Here is a 17,198-nt window from a genome sequence, read left to right as displayed (position 1 = left end):
ATATATATGTGCTCACACAAGAAATAAAGAATACTTACTCTTTGCTAGCATGCATTATGACTTATAAAAATAGGTCTTATGTTCTTGGCCACAAAGAAATATTCAATAAACTCCAAAGAATCAAAATAAAGATTGAACTCTTTAACCATAATGTAATACAGTTAGAGATAAAAAGGAAAGGTAAAAATATCCTAAGTACCTTGAATTAAAGCAATATAGTCCTAAAATCTCTTGGATTATTGAGAAAATTATATTCAAAACTTAGAATGGAGCAATAGTGAAAACATTAAATGTACCAAAGTAATGGAACACAACCAAAACAGTGCTTAAAAATATGTCATTTTCAATGTACTTATTGGGAAACAAATAAGTTGAAAACAAATGAGCTAAGTGTTCAACTCAAGAAGTTGGAAAAACCTAACAAAGCAAACTCAAACAAGGAAATAAAGAAAAGTGGGGAGAAATCAGTGAAATATAAAACAACACAAACTTTAGAGAAGATAAGCTTTATAAATGCTGATTCTTAATGGAAAAACATCTGGCAAGATGAGAGACAGTGTAAATAAACAACAGAACAAAAAAGAAAAAAAAAACAAATACAGACACAATAGAGCTTTAAAAAATAAAAATGTTATGAACTTTTTTTTTATGATTTTTTTTTATTTCAGGATATTATGGGGGTACAGATGTTTAGGTTACATATGTTGTCCTTGTCCCCCGCTCCCCCCCCAAGTCCGAGTTTCAAGTGCGTCCGTCCCTCGGATGGTGCATATCGCATTCTTTGTTTATGCATATACCCGTCCCCTCCTCCTCCTCCCCCCTCCCCGCTGCCTGACATCCAATAGATGTTATTCTTATATGTGCACTTATGTGTTGATCAGTTAATACCAATTTGATGGTGAGTACATGTGGTGCTTGTTTTTCATTCTTGGGATACTTCACTTAGGAGAATGTGTTCCAGCTCTATCCAGGAGAATATAAGAGGTGTTATATCACCATTGTTTCTTAAAGCTGAATAGTACTCTATGGTATACATATGTTCATTTCATTAAGACCTTGATAGACTGAATTAATATCTGGAAAAATATAAAATAAGAAGAAATAGAAAACAGGAATAGACCAATAATAGTGAAGTAAATTGAAATAGAATCTACTACTCTTTCTTGCCCTTTTCCCAAATTTCAGACCCAGTATACTTACAAGAGGGCCCACCAAATCCTCAAGAAACAAATAATTTCCATCTTCATAAGATATTTCAGAAATTATAAAAGCAGAGAAGGCTGCACAATTTCTTGTATAAAGCTACTGTATCTTGATTTCAAAATGAGATAATGACAGTATAAGTAATGAAATTTGAAGTTCCATTTCACTAATAAACATAGATGCAAAAATCCTAGATAAAATATGAGCTAACCATATCTAATAGTGTACTAAAATTGAATATATCACCAAGTGAAATTTATCCTAGAGTGCAAGAAAAAATTCACGTCTGAAAAATCTATCAGTGAATTCACCACATTAATAGACTAAAAGGAGTACATCACATAATTTTCTCAATAAATGCAGAAAAGGCATTTATTAAATTTAACACTTCATGGTAAAAACAAACTGTCTCAGCACACTAGAAACAGAAGGAAGGGATCATATATATTTGATGGTAGTTATAACATCAAAAACCTAAATCAAGCATAATAGTAATGGAGAGATTTTGGCTGCCTTCATAACAAGATTGGGATCCAGCATTATGCCTACTATTATTACTGCTACTGTTTATAAAATGCCCTCAGATTAACCAATAAATTCAAAGCTAAACCAATCAAAATTGCAGCTAAAATATGGAAGAATAAATGTGCATTGAGAGGTGAATAAACTTGGGGAAAAATCAAAGCCAAAAGGGGGACTTGCCAACCAAATAATAAGATATACTACCAAGCCATACCATAGTGATAAATGTGGGATGATTATGACACAAGAAGAGACACAGTGGAAAAACCGATGGAATAAAACTGAACATCAGAAACAGATGCAGGTACAGATGGGAGCTTGAGAAATTATGCGTGTGATACCAAAAGTCAAAGAGGCATCTCCTGTTATGCATCTCTGAGAAGAGACCCTTTCATCTTATCTCTTGGAAAACTCCGACATGAACAATGTCAATGAGGAAAAGTCTTTGTACTTGGTGTTGACTCACAATGTGGAGGGACAGAAAAAACAACTGGATTTTTACAGAGTCCACACACAAAAGAGATGCAGGTAGATTAAAAGTCTAGTTGGGAAAGATAAAACTATAATGATGATAGAAGCAAGAAGAGGAGACTCTCTTTGTAACTTAGGGATAAAAAAAGGAATTCTTAAACAATACTCCAATAGCACAAACCGTAATTTTTTTTTTAAAAAAGATAGGCTTTTCTTATATCAGAACTACTTGTTTTTGTTGTTTGCTCAATGAAGGACACCAGTTGGTAGTAAACTGATAGTGATATATTGGGAGATGATATCTTCAGTGAATGAGAAAGGCACAAGGCTAATAGACATTTTTGGCCCTGTGTCTATAATAGACCATATAAATTATTGCTGTAAATCAACAAGACAGGCATCCTAGTAAGAAAACTGGCAAAGGATATGATGATGAACTATTCACAGCATGGGAAATCTAAGATAGGTAAGTGTATAAAGAGATGCTCAAACTCATCAGTTGTAAGAAAAATTCAAATTAAAAACAGTAACAAGACACCAGTTCATGCTGTTCAGATTGGAAAAAATTCTGATCTTCGGAGAATGCCAAGTATTAGGGATATCCAGCAACAGAAACTCTTTTGCCTGCTGGTGGGCATGTGAACTGGTATGAGCCACTCTTTAGAGCAATCTGGCAGTACTTTGTGAAATTAAGAATGAGTGGTCCCTATGATTCAGAATCCAGTCTTCTATCCCAGAAAATTCTCCCCTGGGTCTGTAAGGGGACAAAGATAAAGGTGTTTATCGTAGCGTTGTTTGGGGTGGGGAGAGTTTAAGACAACCTAGGTGTTCATCACTGGGGAATAGAGAAGTCAAATGTGGTGGATACACATGGGAATATTCTGCACCATTTAGAAAAACAAAGAACTAGGTATATGTTCAGCAATATGGCTAGATCCTAAGAACACAGTTAATAGAAAAATGTTAGAAACTATATGATCTATGCTATACCTACATATTATACTAAATCTATAGTGCAACATCACATATCCATGAAAAATACATATATGCACAAGCATTTTTATGTATTTTATAAGTTCAAGGCTAAATATCAAACATATTCAAGAATTTGGCTCTGGGGAAAGGCAAATTAGGAGTGGCAAATTAAGAAAAAAGAGAATAAATACATGGAACAAGAGAGGGGTCATGTACATTTTGATTCTGTGCTGTGAACTCATAGATTATGATTAACTCAACCTTCTGCACATGAGGTTCAACAAAAAGGGATTGGTAAACTTCCAGCAGTTGGGAAATCTTCAACTTCCAAATCAGTGAAGGTCAGCGCTAAGTTTTCCGAGTAAACAACTGCTTATCTTGTGACATGGTGTCCACCTTTACATGGCCATAAACAATAACTAAGTGACGTACAAACTGACTTTGTGGATACATCTTTTAGACTTGCGCTTTCTCCTCAATTTCCTTGCACCCAGAACAACTCTCATTTCAGCAACGTATTGTATTCCATCCAAATCGAACAAGAAGATAGCTTAATATTCATCTACACAATTTATGGCACAAGCAATCTCATATTAAATGAATTTTTATCTTAGTGCATAAGAAATTGTCCATTTTTGCCAGAATATTTTTTTAAAAGAAGTTATTAGTTTTTATTTTTCTCTGAGGTAGCAAACAATTAACTGTGCTCTCCTCCCAGCCCAGACCTGGGGCATTTTTATGTGAGATAAGATTAAGAAGTCCATTTTCAGCTGATGTGGGATGAAAAGAGAAGAGCTATCATTTTGTTGTCTTCAAAAATCATACTGTCCTCATTCAAACAGGGAAGAAAAAGTATTTGAGAGCCAGGGCCCTGGTGGAGGGTGAAACATAGTTTGATTTGGGCTATTTATTTAAACTTCCTGGGCCTCAGTTTGCCTATTAAGAGGAGATGCATAGTGCATAGGATTGTTGAAAAGAAGAAATGAAACCAGGCAGCTGGAGAGCTTGGCACAGTTTGTCTAACACACAGTGTGCATGCAAATAAGCAGTTTTAATTTATTTTACTTACTGTTTGCTTTTATTTATTGTGTGCCTGTAATATTTCAGGTGCTGTCACATTCATTGCTCTTTTTAGTACACTAGCAGCATCAAGGTATGAAATAATGTTTGTAGGGCAATCCAGGGGCTGAGGATAACATTGCATTTTACGTCTACTAGAAAAATCCTGGAGTCAGATAAAGGGTTTCTCCTGAGGATGGAGGTCAAGGCCTTGGCCGTCTGTGTTCAGTAACATCGAGCTTCCAACTTACCATAGGAAATATTACTCAGGTACCCCAGATCTCCTTTTGGACAGAAATTATATTTACTAGGTCTGTATTCTTAGCAGACAGTAGAAAGCCTGGCACATTATAGAGGCTCAAGGAACTCTATACAACAACCCTAAAAATCCCCATTTTAAATTAAAAAAAAAAAAACCGAAACATAGACTTGACCAAACCTACACAGCTAATCCATCGGTGGTAGAACAAGGAGTTAATAGACTTACTTTGGATCCCAAACCTGACGTTTTTATTTTTTCCCTTTTTTTTTTGGCAGATGCTTGGTCATTTGGTCAAAAAACAGTGGGAGGAGAGGGGGTGGATTTCCAGCAACCTCTGTTATTGGCTTGTTTTCTCACAGACCACTAACCTCTACCGGGAAGATATTAAGCAGGTGCTCAAGACCTTGAAGCCCCTGGTTGTTTGCATTCTTTCTGAATCCCTAACTTCCCAGTGCTCTTTTACATTTTGTTTTACTTGCTGGCCTCTCATGCTTCACCTCTGTTTCCTCAATTGAAAAAACAAATGTGGTTGATGATATCTTCCCGCCTACTTGAAGAAGGACACTCCCGAACACCCACCAGCTCACTCCCAGCCCACCCCCCTATTTTATTTTCTTCGGAAGACTTAGTCCTGTCTAAATTTGTTTATTTTCTGCCTGTCCATTTGAATAGCACATCACAGTGGGGACAGAGTCCTCTATTTCATTCACTGCTGTATCTTCAATGCTTCGAACCTGGCCCACAGTATAGTTCCTCTGTAATTATTTGTAGTCAAATTTATGCAGACATACTTTTAAACAATATTTCCCACTTTCCTGAGTGTTTAACTATGTGGCAAGAACTGTCCTAAATTTTAATGCATTTCTTCATTCCTGTTCCTATTCATTCTTAAAGCATTCCAGCAAGGTGGCTCCACCATGCTCTTTTCTGAGCTCTCAGCGGTTATGTAAATACCTGGAGAACATGAGGCTGGATTTAAGCCCCCATCACTCTTACCTTTGCTCTTTAGCTACTGTGCTCGGGGTTCACAACGTCATCTGCCTGTAGTTTTTCTAAAGCCAAAGCACAGCAAGGCAGTTTGCTTAGTGGTTAATATAATAGAAGGGACCAAAAAAAAAAAAAAAAAAGACTGAATTAGCATCCTGACTCTGTCTCAATGCAGGGGGAGGGGCGGTGCACAGATTATTTTTGGATGCACGGATGATAATTGTTATCATCAGCCAGTCTCAGGTTTTCTCCAATCGCAGGGAACCCGCTTCCCAGGCTTCTGAGAGTCCAGAAGTGTCAAACCTGTCTAAAGGACAGGGCATGTGGGGCCCTGAGCTCCCTGGCGTCTTCCCATCCTCGGGGCTGGCAGCCAAGTCAGGCCTCTCGCCTCCGCCCCACCCTCCCCCGGCCCCTCCTCTCCTGGCCTCCCATCCAAGGCAGATGACTGGGAGCAGGAGGTGGGCTGCCCTCGCCCACTGCGTCAGAACGACGCCCACGAGGAGGTTACTGTGGGGCGCACACAGCAGGAGACACCCCTTGGAACCTCTCCTCTCCTCCCTAATGCCAGGTTAAAACCCTCAACCCCACGTGCTGTTTGCAAATCTACCAGCCACTGAGGGACTGACTCCCTCGAGTAGAGACCTCACTGAGAGCTAGAGACCTCACTCGCCTAGCCAGCATGTCAGCTGTGGTCCTGGAGAACGGAGGCTTGGGCAGGAAACTCTCCGACTTTGGACAGGTGAGCCGGGGCGGCCTCAGATGCTCAGGTAGGGGAGTTTGGCTCCCCGCGGGGGAAAGAGGTCTGAGAAATGTTGGTGTAACTTAGTTTGGTAAGCTCACCAAGACGTCCAAATTCATTTGAAGATGATGAGAATGTCTGGCAAGTCAATAGGTAAGACATGTCCTCAACAATTGTTTCCAGGTGGGATAACATCAGTCCTGTGTGGCTTTCAGAGGAAAGAGCACTGCTTTAGGGAGTGGGGATCTGGCTTTCAGAGCTGCCACCGACTAGCTGTGTGTCTTTGGGAGAGTCACTGTCCCTTTCTGTTGCCTTTCTCTTCTGTGCACTGAAGAAGCTGGTCCTTAATGATCTAGGGTAGGAGACTGGGGTCCTTCTAGATCTCTTCTGTGATGCTTATAAAGGGTTCTCAACCAGGTATTGAAAAGGCAAAATTGTGAGAAACATCTTCTCACTTTGGGGAAAAGGCGAAGCATGAAGAGGAGTCGGATAGAAACTTACTCAGACCTGGGAAGGCAGAACTAAGAAGAGAGGAAAAGGAGCAAGAGTTAGCCCCCTGGATGTGGACTGTAAAAGAACCATAAGTTGGCTTGGGGATAATGCCCAGGGTATACTCCATTCCCCAGGATTTGCTGGCATTCTCTTGAGGTGAATAACTGCAGAATACGTTCTTTAATTTGGCTTATATAGTCACAGGAAATCATACTCCTACACCCTGAGATTCAGATGAGGGAGGTTATCTGAGACTGCAGTCCCTGTCACCTGTAGGATTAGGGAGAACAATCCTCTGTATAGAACAGAGAGATTGGAGAGAAGAGGAGGGCAGGTGTTAAAGTTGATATAACTAGAGAGACTGCAGCACTTTGGACTGACTTTCTTTGGATCCTAGAAGAAAGATTTCCTGTGTAAATGGTGTGTGGTGCTGGGGAAACAGAAGAACTGAATGTTGAAGAGGAACAACGTGGGAGTCAGGCAGATTCCAGAACAGATCCCAGCTCCATCCTGCAGTTAGTTTCTGTGCTTCCGGCAGTAGGGCCCCCACGTCCATGGGAGGGGGTTAGGTGCAGTGATCTTGTTAGGGAAGCCTGGGGACTTGAAGCTTTATTTATAGAGCACTTAGGAGGTTAAGGATACACAAATTGTTACTACCAATGCCTGGGGCACTAGTAAAGAGGAGGGTTTCGAGCATGCCCCGGCACCACCTCTGCGCTGAAAGCAGGGCATTTAACTTTGCAGAGCTTCAGGTTTATTCATTTGAAAAACAGGAATAAAAATATTCATGTCCTAGGGGTGGTATGAGAATTAAATGAAATAGTGCTTATAAAGCTCTTAGTACAATTCCTGGACCATAAGAAAGTGTCAATGTGTTGGTCTAGACAGAACTGATTTGTTTGTTTAAAAAACTGCATCTTGAACACTGGCAGGAAGGATGATCAACATGTCAGGCACTGAAGCGGGTAGATCCTATTCATGGAAAAATCTGCTGAATGTGGAGTCTGGAGGCCTGGCTTCTCATCTTTGGTATAATGTAATAGGGAAGTCACTTAATTGGGGTGAGGAGGCTGGGTTTGGCATCTGTAAAGTTGGGGTGAAAGATGTTGGACTGGATTCATTTTTAGTACTAATCCTAATCCTTCCAGCTCTGACATTCCGCAAAAGAGACACACTTTATGCCTTCTTAAAGTTCACAAACTAGATAAATATACACTGGATGGCATTTGGGCGTAGTGCAGACTGTGGGAAGGCACCAGCATTGGATAAGGGCACGTGATACATCAAGTGCTTCACACATGCAAAAAAACAGGCAAATTCTATAAGGGAGGTTTGGTGCATTCATTCAGCCAACAAAGACTTATTGAGCACCTACTGTGTGCCAGGCACAGCAGTGTTTCTGTACTGGTGAAACACATAGTCTAGTGCTGGAGACAGACAATAAAAAATTAACAAAATGAACATATAATATAATTTCCTATAGATAAACGCTGAGAAGAAAAATAGAGCAGGGTTATGGGATAGAAGAAGAGAGGAACTCAGAAATCATAGCTAAGAACAGTGAAGCCAGTGTTTGGACCTAGATCTGACCCCAACTCTGTATCTAATATGTATCATATTAGAATATGATACTTCCTCCTGTAGATAAATGCTGAATATAGAGAGATGCTGTGTCCATGGCAGGAGATCTGCATCTTGTTTTCAGTAGTCTTACACTGTAGATGTGTATGTGTGTGTGTGTGTGTGTGTACTCACACATGCAAATACACACCTCCTACCATGACTCCAAAAAGCACTAAGATTGAGAGTTAATACCCCTGGAATATCTTTATCAAAATGTATTGTTTGTATATATTTACGTTGCTCTTTTCCAAAGATAACAAAATACATTTTTTATATACAACCAAAGAGAATATATTTCTATTGTTGAACATATTGCTCTATGATCAAAATTCTTTCCTTCCTGGTTCCTAGAAAAGATCCTTCTTCCTGCCCTATTTCTACCTATATAGTTTCTGAACTACTTTTCTTTCTCTTTTACCTATCCTGTGTATACATGTGCTTGTAAATCAACTCACATGTCCTGGTTGAGTCTGTCCTTAGGAGGCAGAATGGACTTTGGAGTTGTTGCATCTGCGTTCAAGTCCAGACTCTGTCACTCATTAGCTAGGTGTTCTTGGACAAGCCACTTCGTTTTGCTGAGTCTACGTCTTCATTTGCAAAATAACAGCACCTACCTCATGGGGCTATTATGAAAACTAAATGGGTTACATGCAAACCCTTAGAATAGTGCTAGTTGCTGCCAATGATGATGTTTAATTAACTGCGAAAAGTACCAAATATGGCTCCTGGCACACAGTGCGTACTCAGTCAATGTCAGACCCTAGCATTTATACTAATAACAGCAAAGAGTGGTGCCTTATCATATAGTAAATATTATTTTGCAGATACATTTGGAAAAACTTATAATAAAAAAGTGGCTGTGTATTTATTAATGGCCTCAGAATTTTCTGTGGTCAAGAATCATCTGGGATGGCTTTGATGTTGAAGATTCTAAGACCCTACTGCAACTATTCTAATTTGATAGGTTTGGGTGAGGCCCAGGGGCCTGCATTATAAGGAAGACTCACCGGGTAATTCTGGAATGGAGATTGAAGGAACTCACTGAGAAGCATTGACTTAGAAAGGGTGTGGGGAGGATGCAGCAAGTGAAAGGAGCTGGGCGTGGCTGAAATGCAACCTCTTAGGAGTGGTATTGAGTAACTGGTGACTGGACCAAAGTAAATGTTTTATTTCACAAGAAACAGAGGCCTAAATTCCCACATTATGTCCACAGCAAGTGGAATCATGTAGAACAACTGACAGTTGGGAGCCTGAGTGCTTGACACACCTCCACTACCTGTGTGAACTCAGGTGAGGCATTTTTGCTCTTTGGCCCTAAGTTTCCCCATCTGTGAGACAAGGGAGTTGAACTAGGGGAGCTCTAAGGACGAATCTCGGTCTGTGAATCGGTTGCTATCCAGTCCCACGTGGGTATCAGAAGCTGAATGGAACGCATGGACAGAAGAGGACTGTGCACAAGGCAGAGGGGCACCCAGGTTTTCTGAGAGAAGTGAGTCCCAAGAAAGCCTTTGAGGAAGGCTGAGATACTGGAAAGGGGAATTCAGTGATTTACTCTAATGAGGAGTTGAAAAGGCAAGGAGGAAACCAGTTTGGCTGGAGGGGAGGTTCCTGTGGCTGGGCCACTGGAGGTGAGGTACCTGGGAGACTGGTTGAACATCGGCGAGAGGCATTTTAACTTGATGGCCATGGGGAGGGAGGCTTGAAAGGATTCTGAGTAGCAGGAGGACATGAACAAAATTCCATTAGGGCTGAATCAATGCAGATCACTAAGCGCAGGATTCAGGTGATGGCAGACCCGATACCTAGATGACTAACAGTCATCTCTGGAGAGGGTCAGATTGGACTTGGTGATTGGCTGGACACACAGAGGAGTGGGGTGAGGGAGGGGTGACTGAGTTTCAAGCATGGGTGCATTCAAGTCTGAATTGCCCTAGTCAAAGGTGGCATCTGTGTAAGGAATATATTACTTTTCTTGGAGGCCAACAGGAGAAAAGGATCTTGCCAAGTAAACCATAATAAAAACAAGGAAATCCTTTGTCATTTCAAGGAAACCAGAAAGGATGAAGAGCTCAGTGTTCTCTAGTAGAAAGAAAGAGACTGAAGTCAGAAACTCATCTGCACCTCTTTGTCAGGGTTTAAAAGAGGGAGGCAGGAGATTCTGCAAGAGGTTGTAATTCATAGACACATGCAGGGCTCAGATGGCCTGGGTTCAGATCCTAGCTGCGCTGCTAATTACATGGTTATGGGAAAGTTATTTAACCTCTCTAAACCTTGATTTTGTCATCAATAAAAGGGGGCGCTTGGTGCATAATAAAACCTACCTCTAGATTGTTACAAAAATGAAATAAGATAATCCAAATCAACTGCTTATTATAATACCTGGGACATTATCGGCTCTTAATAAATGGTACATTAAAAAAATTTTTTAGAAAGATAACATCATGATCCAAATAGGGATATTTTATAGTTCAGTCTTCCAATTATCTGAAGCTCCCCATAATCGGACTTGCTGATAAATTTGTTTTTTTCAACACACCGCTATATTCATGTGAAGTTCTGGGAAAAATCTGAATTTTCTGAATTGAAAGGATTTTGTCCTATGGTCATCAGTATTCATGCAGAACTTATTATTCTGAATCACTGATAAAAATCTGCCCAACACAGCCTTCTCTCATTGAGATGATGCAATGTCCATCCCATTTCATTAATACACTTACAAGAGGGTAATTGTTCTGCACATTTTTTTTCTTTCCAGTTTTAGGTACATGCTGTTGCTGTTGGACCACACACATAGAATTTTATATATTACTTTAAAACTTAGGCAAATGTTTCGGCAAACTCTGGAAGGTCAATCTTAATGCCATCTCGGTTTGCTGTCACATGTATGTAGTAAGTGTGAACATTCTGGACATTCTTTGCTATTTAGTTTAAGACATCCATCTTCTGATAGGCTATTTGTATGCTTTACGTGTTTTGTGACTTTTTTTCAACAATTGGATATTGCAGATTCCAGCATATAAGAATAAGTTAATGCCTTCTGAGTCCTTCGCCAAAGGCCAAGAGGTCCTTCTTGTGTACCTATAGTATCTCCATCACTTTTATATACTTTTCTTAATATTCTATTTAATAGCTTATTAAATATTTAAACTTATCTTTTTCTTTCTTTCATCATCTGAATACTATATTTTGACAGGGCTTATTATTATAATGGTTTTACAGATGAGGAAACTAAGACAGCTTAGTGATTTGCCCAAAATGCTCCAGCTGGGAAATGAAAGAGAGAGAATTCCAACCCAGTTCTTTGGACTTCCAAAGCCTTAGCATGTTGTATTTGTAGTCCTTTCCACACTGTATTTCTCAATGTTTTCCTGGGACATTTTAAGTACCATATCATATCACCTCTAAGGACCTTTTGATTTGTTGTGTAGGTGTCTATTAAGTCAGACTGTGAGCTCCTAAATGATAGGATATTGTCTTATTCATCTTCGTATTTCTCAGAGCCTGAATAGTGCCTAGCACTTGGTGTACATTTAAAGGTATTAAATTTATAGGGTTGACTGGTGACATCAATGAATAATTAAAGCTTCCTTGGGTGGAAAACTGACCCAGTAGCATCACTGATCACTTCTTTGCCCTTGACTTGCTGATTTTCCACCACACCATATACTTCTGTTTCGAGTATATGTGGTTCATTGTATTTCCAAGGCTTAACTAGAAGAAAGAGTTCATGCTTGCCTCATCCTTGGAGGTTTAATGGGCATGAATTGCTAAACTGTGGAAAATATTTTAACCAAATGCATCTTATCCCATAGGAAACAAGCTATATTGAAGACAACTCCAATCAAAATGGTGCTGTATCACTGATCTTCTCACTCAAAGAAGAAGTTGGTGCACTGGCTAAAGTCTTGCGCTTATTTGAGGTAAATCCTTTATTTGTGTTTGTCTTGGACAATGGCATAGCAAATGTGCATGTTATTTTCTAATTATATGCAATGAAAAGAACACAGGATCTGAAACTGAAAGACTTGATTTTCAGATCAGGCTCTTATATTAACCAACTGTGTGACCTTAGTTAAGTCATTCAATCTCTCTGAGCTTCAGTTTCTCCGTTCATAATATGGTGCTGATAATACATGCTTATCCCTATCAATAGGGGTTTTGTGACAAAATCATGTGTTTTGTAAAATGCCTAAATACATGTTGCATATTGTCATAAAGATGAGACAAAATGGAAATGAAAGAACCATTAATTCTTTCATTCACTTTTTTAGTATTGTCTTCTATGCCTAGGCATAAGATAACAAATATAAAACACCTTTTCTTCGAGCAGCTTAACCTCAGACTATGTTCTAGAAAATAGCTAATGTTCTTCAAGACATTCATACATGTCTTATGATTAAAGGGGTTCCATGGTAAATACATTTAGGAAACTTGGGGCCATATCATTTTATCAAATTTCTTTATGTGAGACTTTTAGAGGCTATAAAACTCTAATGTATACTAGGTCATTCCAAAAAAGGAAATTATGTACCACTTTCCAAGCTTATTTGACTGTGGACCCTTTTAATTTTAAGAACATTTTCTTACCTTGAAACAGAGTTTAGGAAATGCTTTTTGGCTTTAGCTAGGCATCCAAACTTCAAATAACTCCAAATAGGTTTCCTCATCCAGATTCCTCCCAAGTACTTTTCTAATGTTTTAGCTGGGATTTTTCCTACCTGAGGATACACTGCTTTTTACTCATTTTTCTGTGATCACTCTAGCTGATTGGAGGCCACTCTAGCTGATTGGAGTAGCATGGCGGTCAGGGCTGTGCACTTAGCACTCAATGTGTTTGGTCACGAATTCAACAAATCCTTTTTGGATATGGCTGGATATAATGAGATACCTTGTAAAAACATACGATGTTCTCAGGACTATGGGAGGGGGGCAAAGATGGGGAATACATAGAGTTGGAAGGAAGAGAAACTTCCTCCTTTAGGATCTAGCAAGGGAAGCAAACACTTTGAGTAGCTGGGGAGCAGGGGTGGGAGGTGGGGGGGGATGTGAGATGGTTTCTCAGTGACCACACATTGCAGACACAATCTCACCAAATCTTATGAAAATAGCATGAGGTAGGGACTATTTCTATTCCTATTTTTCAGAGAAAGAAATAGAGGCTTAGACAAGTTAAATAAACTTGCCCAAGGTCACATAGCTAGTAAATACTGGAGATATTATCTGAACTCAGGCATTCTGACCCCAGACACTACACTCCTAACTGCTGTTTGGTACTGCCCCAGACAGGACTGGCTTCACAGTTTGCAGGGTCCAGTGCAAAATGAAAATGCAGGGTCTCTTCTTTAAATAACAGGAGACAAATGCTGTTAGAAGTACTGCAACATACAACTTTGTCTTTTCTTTTGCAGTCTCTCTCTTGTCCTGTAGTGATGTTTTTGGTTTGCTATTTTTGTTTTCCCCTCTGTTGGGCACTGTGGCCTGCTAGCTGCTGGGTTCCCCCTTCAGCCAGCACTGGACTAACAGCCATGCTTCCCATCAAGGGTGGGGAAATCCATCTCCCATTTCCACGGGCCTTCTGTGCCAACCCACAGTGACAAGTAAGCCCCCTCCCCAAGAGATTCCAACCTCTGTATGGAGGGTAGAAGAGAGGCTTTCTCACTGCCAAGTCACCCACCAAATCACCTACCAAATCCCCAGTAGGAGAGGGTGACAGCAGAATATGGGCTTCCCCTCCCCTCAAGTCACCTGGTCATAGCTCTGGGCAGAGGCCAGCAGGAGTGGTGAGGGGAGGCCAGGGAGGGGGAGGCTGGGTGGGACCAGAGTGCAGGAAGCTGGGAGAAAGGCCTCTAGAATCCTGCCGGGGGGCAGAGGACAGAAGGTGGGATTGCACGTGAGTTGAGGCTCCGAGCATCCAGCACATGCTTCGTTGTCCCATTGGACTTTGCTTACCAAACACAAATTCAAAAACACATTATTAAGAATTTCAAGAGGGTTACAAAAAGCATTAAACCTGAAGTGTGATCCTTGTGAGTCACACACTCAGGAAGTTGGCCTTCCTTGAATGAATTATTAATGCTATCTTCTCGGTGTTCCCAAAAATCTTTTTACTTTTAACTGCAGCACATATTTGCCTTGTTCAGTATATACATTTCTATCTGGCCCCGAGTATGGTTTCTTCAGGACGGGAACCTTGTCTCAGTCATCTTTATAATCCTCAACGGACTCAGAGTTTTATATATATTAAGTGTTCAATTAAGAATGAAATTGAAGTTAAAGGAGAATTGAAACTGAAGCAAAGGAGATTAGAATGTTTTTACTCTTCTGTCCTAGATTTTAAGAAGGAATATATTTTAGCCCATTCATTTTTACGCTGTGTTCTTTAATAAAATTAAATCGAGTGATTAAACCCATGAATAAATGGAGAAAAGACAGATCTCTCATGTTGAAGAAGTCCAAATAATTCAAGTGGATACTCCATCCTCAAAGAGGAAGAACATAACTCTTAAAGTGTGGGCTTTGCATAGTGACTTCCTTCCAAAGAGTATGGTACGAAAGGGGGAAAAGAGTAACTTTACACTGGAGAAATATGACAAACACACCCCAGCCGGGTGACCAAGGTCAGTGTCCTCGAAAAAGAAGCCAAATATAACAGTAAAACATACATTTTTTTAATAGTAAAGAAAGAAAAATCAATGTCATCAGTGATAAGTCATGTCGATAGTATGTACCCTTGATATGATGTAATGAAAATGACACTTTGCCTCTGTGGTCTTCCTCCCCCAAGCCCATAACCCTAGTCCAACTGGGAGAAAAAAAATCAGACGAATCCTAATCAAAGGACATGATACAAAATGCCTGATCAGTACTGCTTAAAACTCTCAAGGTCATCAAAAACAAGGAATGTCTTGTCGCAGCCAAGAGGAAGGCTGTGACATGAAGACTGAATGTAATGTGGTATCTTGAATGGGATCTTAGAACAGACAAAGGACATTAGATGCAAATTAAAGAAATTTGGATAAAGTATGGCCTTTAGTTTATAATAATGCATCAATATTGTTTCACCAATTGTAACTCACGTTCCACCCTCACGTAAGCTGTTCATAATGGGGGAAACTGGGTCTGGGGCTTGTGTGAACTCTGTACTGTCATTTCGATTATTCCATAAATCTAAAATTATTCTAGAATAAAGTCCATTAAAAATAAATCTATCTATCCAAAGAGGGGGAAGTGTGTGTCTGGGTGAGAGCAAGCAATGCGTGCAGAGAAGACAGAGCACTTTCTAAGTGACAAACTGTTCCTGAGAAAGAATATATCTGTAAAATGTGCTGTGGAACTTTTAGCCTTTGTATTAGACAACAATCAGTGTTTTCTTTCCTTGAGAGTTTGCCCCTTAGGACTAAGTCAGAGTTAATAGATTAAATAATAGTAGATGAACAGGATGTTTTCAACCTAATAAATAAACCATAAGTAACTAAATTATCAGAACTGGCTGGAATGCACTCAAGAACTCTGTGTGTGTGTGTGTGTGTGTGTGTGTGTGTGTGTGTACACAAGCACAAACTCTGGGTGAACTCTTTGAAGCATTATCCAAAATCTCAACTGCACAGATCAGTAAGTGATATTATTAAACCTGTTTTACAGAGGAGAAAACAGAAGTCACTGGGTGATTGATGAAGAGTTGTTAGTGTGTTTTGGGTTTTTTTCCCAAACATATTTCAGAAGATGTTCTAAAAATCATATAAGCCAGCATAACTTCTCACCTTATTAACAACCTGGCAAAATGTAGAGTCAAATTACCATCATTCAAAGGGAAAGAATCGAATTCTAGTATTTGTGGAACCGCATTATGTGATAAGCCAGGCACACATAATTCGTGATTTGGTCCTCATTGAACTCAGTGGAGAAGGCAGTATTCTCACTATATTGATGAGGACACTGAGGTTCTGAGAGGCTGAGTAACCTGCTCAAGATCACACAGCTAATGTACTGTGGAAACAGGCTTGGTCCCTGGCTCTCAGGGTTGCAAAGCCCAGGGTCTCTCTGTGACATTTCACACCTCTGCCAAATGCAGCACTCCCTGCACTTCTGAATCACTTCTGGAGGGTTTTTTTTTTTTTTTTTTTTTTAATGCGAATATCCTGGTCCCAGTGTCCTACTCTTGGGTGGGAGGAGGTGGGAGTGTCTGTCTCTGGGTATTCTTTCTTTCTTTCTTGCAAATTGAAAAATGCATCAAAGTGCAAGAAAATTAACTACTGATATTCCCACCATTCATTATCAACCACTGTTAACGTTTTGACATCTTTACTTTCTACCTTTTCATGTGTGATTAAGGTTTCAAAAGTTATAGATTAGCATACTGTTCTTTAAGAAAAAAAATCGTACATTAAAGATAAAGCTATAGTCCTTTCTAATCTCCTCTCAGTCCTGGTCATCCTAAAAAACGTCCTGGCCAAGGCAACATTATTTTGAGCTTAGTCTATTTCCTTCCAGTCCTTTGAAAAATAATGTTGATGTTGACAGGTGTCACACTGTGCACATTGCTCTGCAACCTCTGTGAGTCAGCACAGTGAAGTAGTCAGGAGGGCAGACTCGGAACAGACAGGGCTGTGGCTTGTAGAGAGTCGCTTGACTTCTCTGTGCCTTATCTATAAAATCGGAATAATAATAGTGTCTGCTTCCTAGGGTAGTTCTGAAGATTAAATGACTTAATGCATGTAAAATCCTTGGAATAGTTACTTATTAACTGATCAGTAAGAATTATTGTATGTTTTGTAAATGCAACATCTTTGAAATACATACATGTTGATGATACATATAGATCAAGTTTGTAACTTTTAACTCCTGAAATGTAGTTCTTTTTTTTTT

At 39.7% G+C, this 17,198-nt stretch overlaps 1 protein-coding gene across 1 annotated transcript in view; it reads left to right on the top strand.

The window, feature by feature from the left end:
- Positions 1-5,695: 5,695 nt before the first annotated feature.
- The window catches only part of PAH (phenylalanine hydroxylase), a 63,100-nt gene continuing 51,597 nt past the window's right edge, over positions 5,696-17,198 (top strand). Inside the window, exons 1-2 of the mRNA XM_012650263.1 lie at positions 5,696-6,218; positions 12,146-12,253. Coding sequence (XP_012505717.1) covers positions 6,159-6,218; positions 12,146-12,253 — 168 coding nt within the window. The 5' untranslated portion in view covers positions 5,696-6,158. The remainder of the gene's footprint in view (positions 6,219-12,145; positions 12,254-17,198) is intronic.

Source organism: Propithecus coquereli, unplaced genomic scaffold, assembly GCF_000956105.1.
Source record: "Propithecus coquereli isolate 6110/MARCELLA unplaced genomic scaffold, Pcoq_1.0 Scaffold316, whole genome shotgun sequence".
Lineage (NCBI taxonomy): Eukaryota > Metazoa > Chordata > Mammalia > Primates > Indriidae > Propithecus > Propithecus coquereli.
This window is presented reverse-complemented; position numbering and strand designations above follow the sequence as displayed.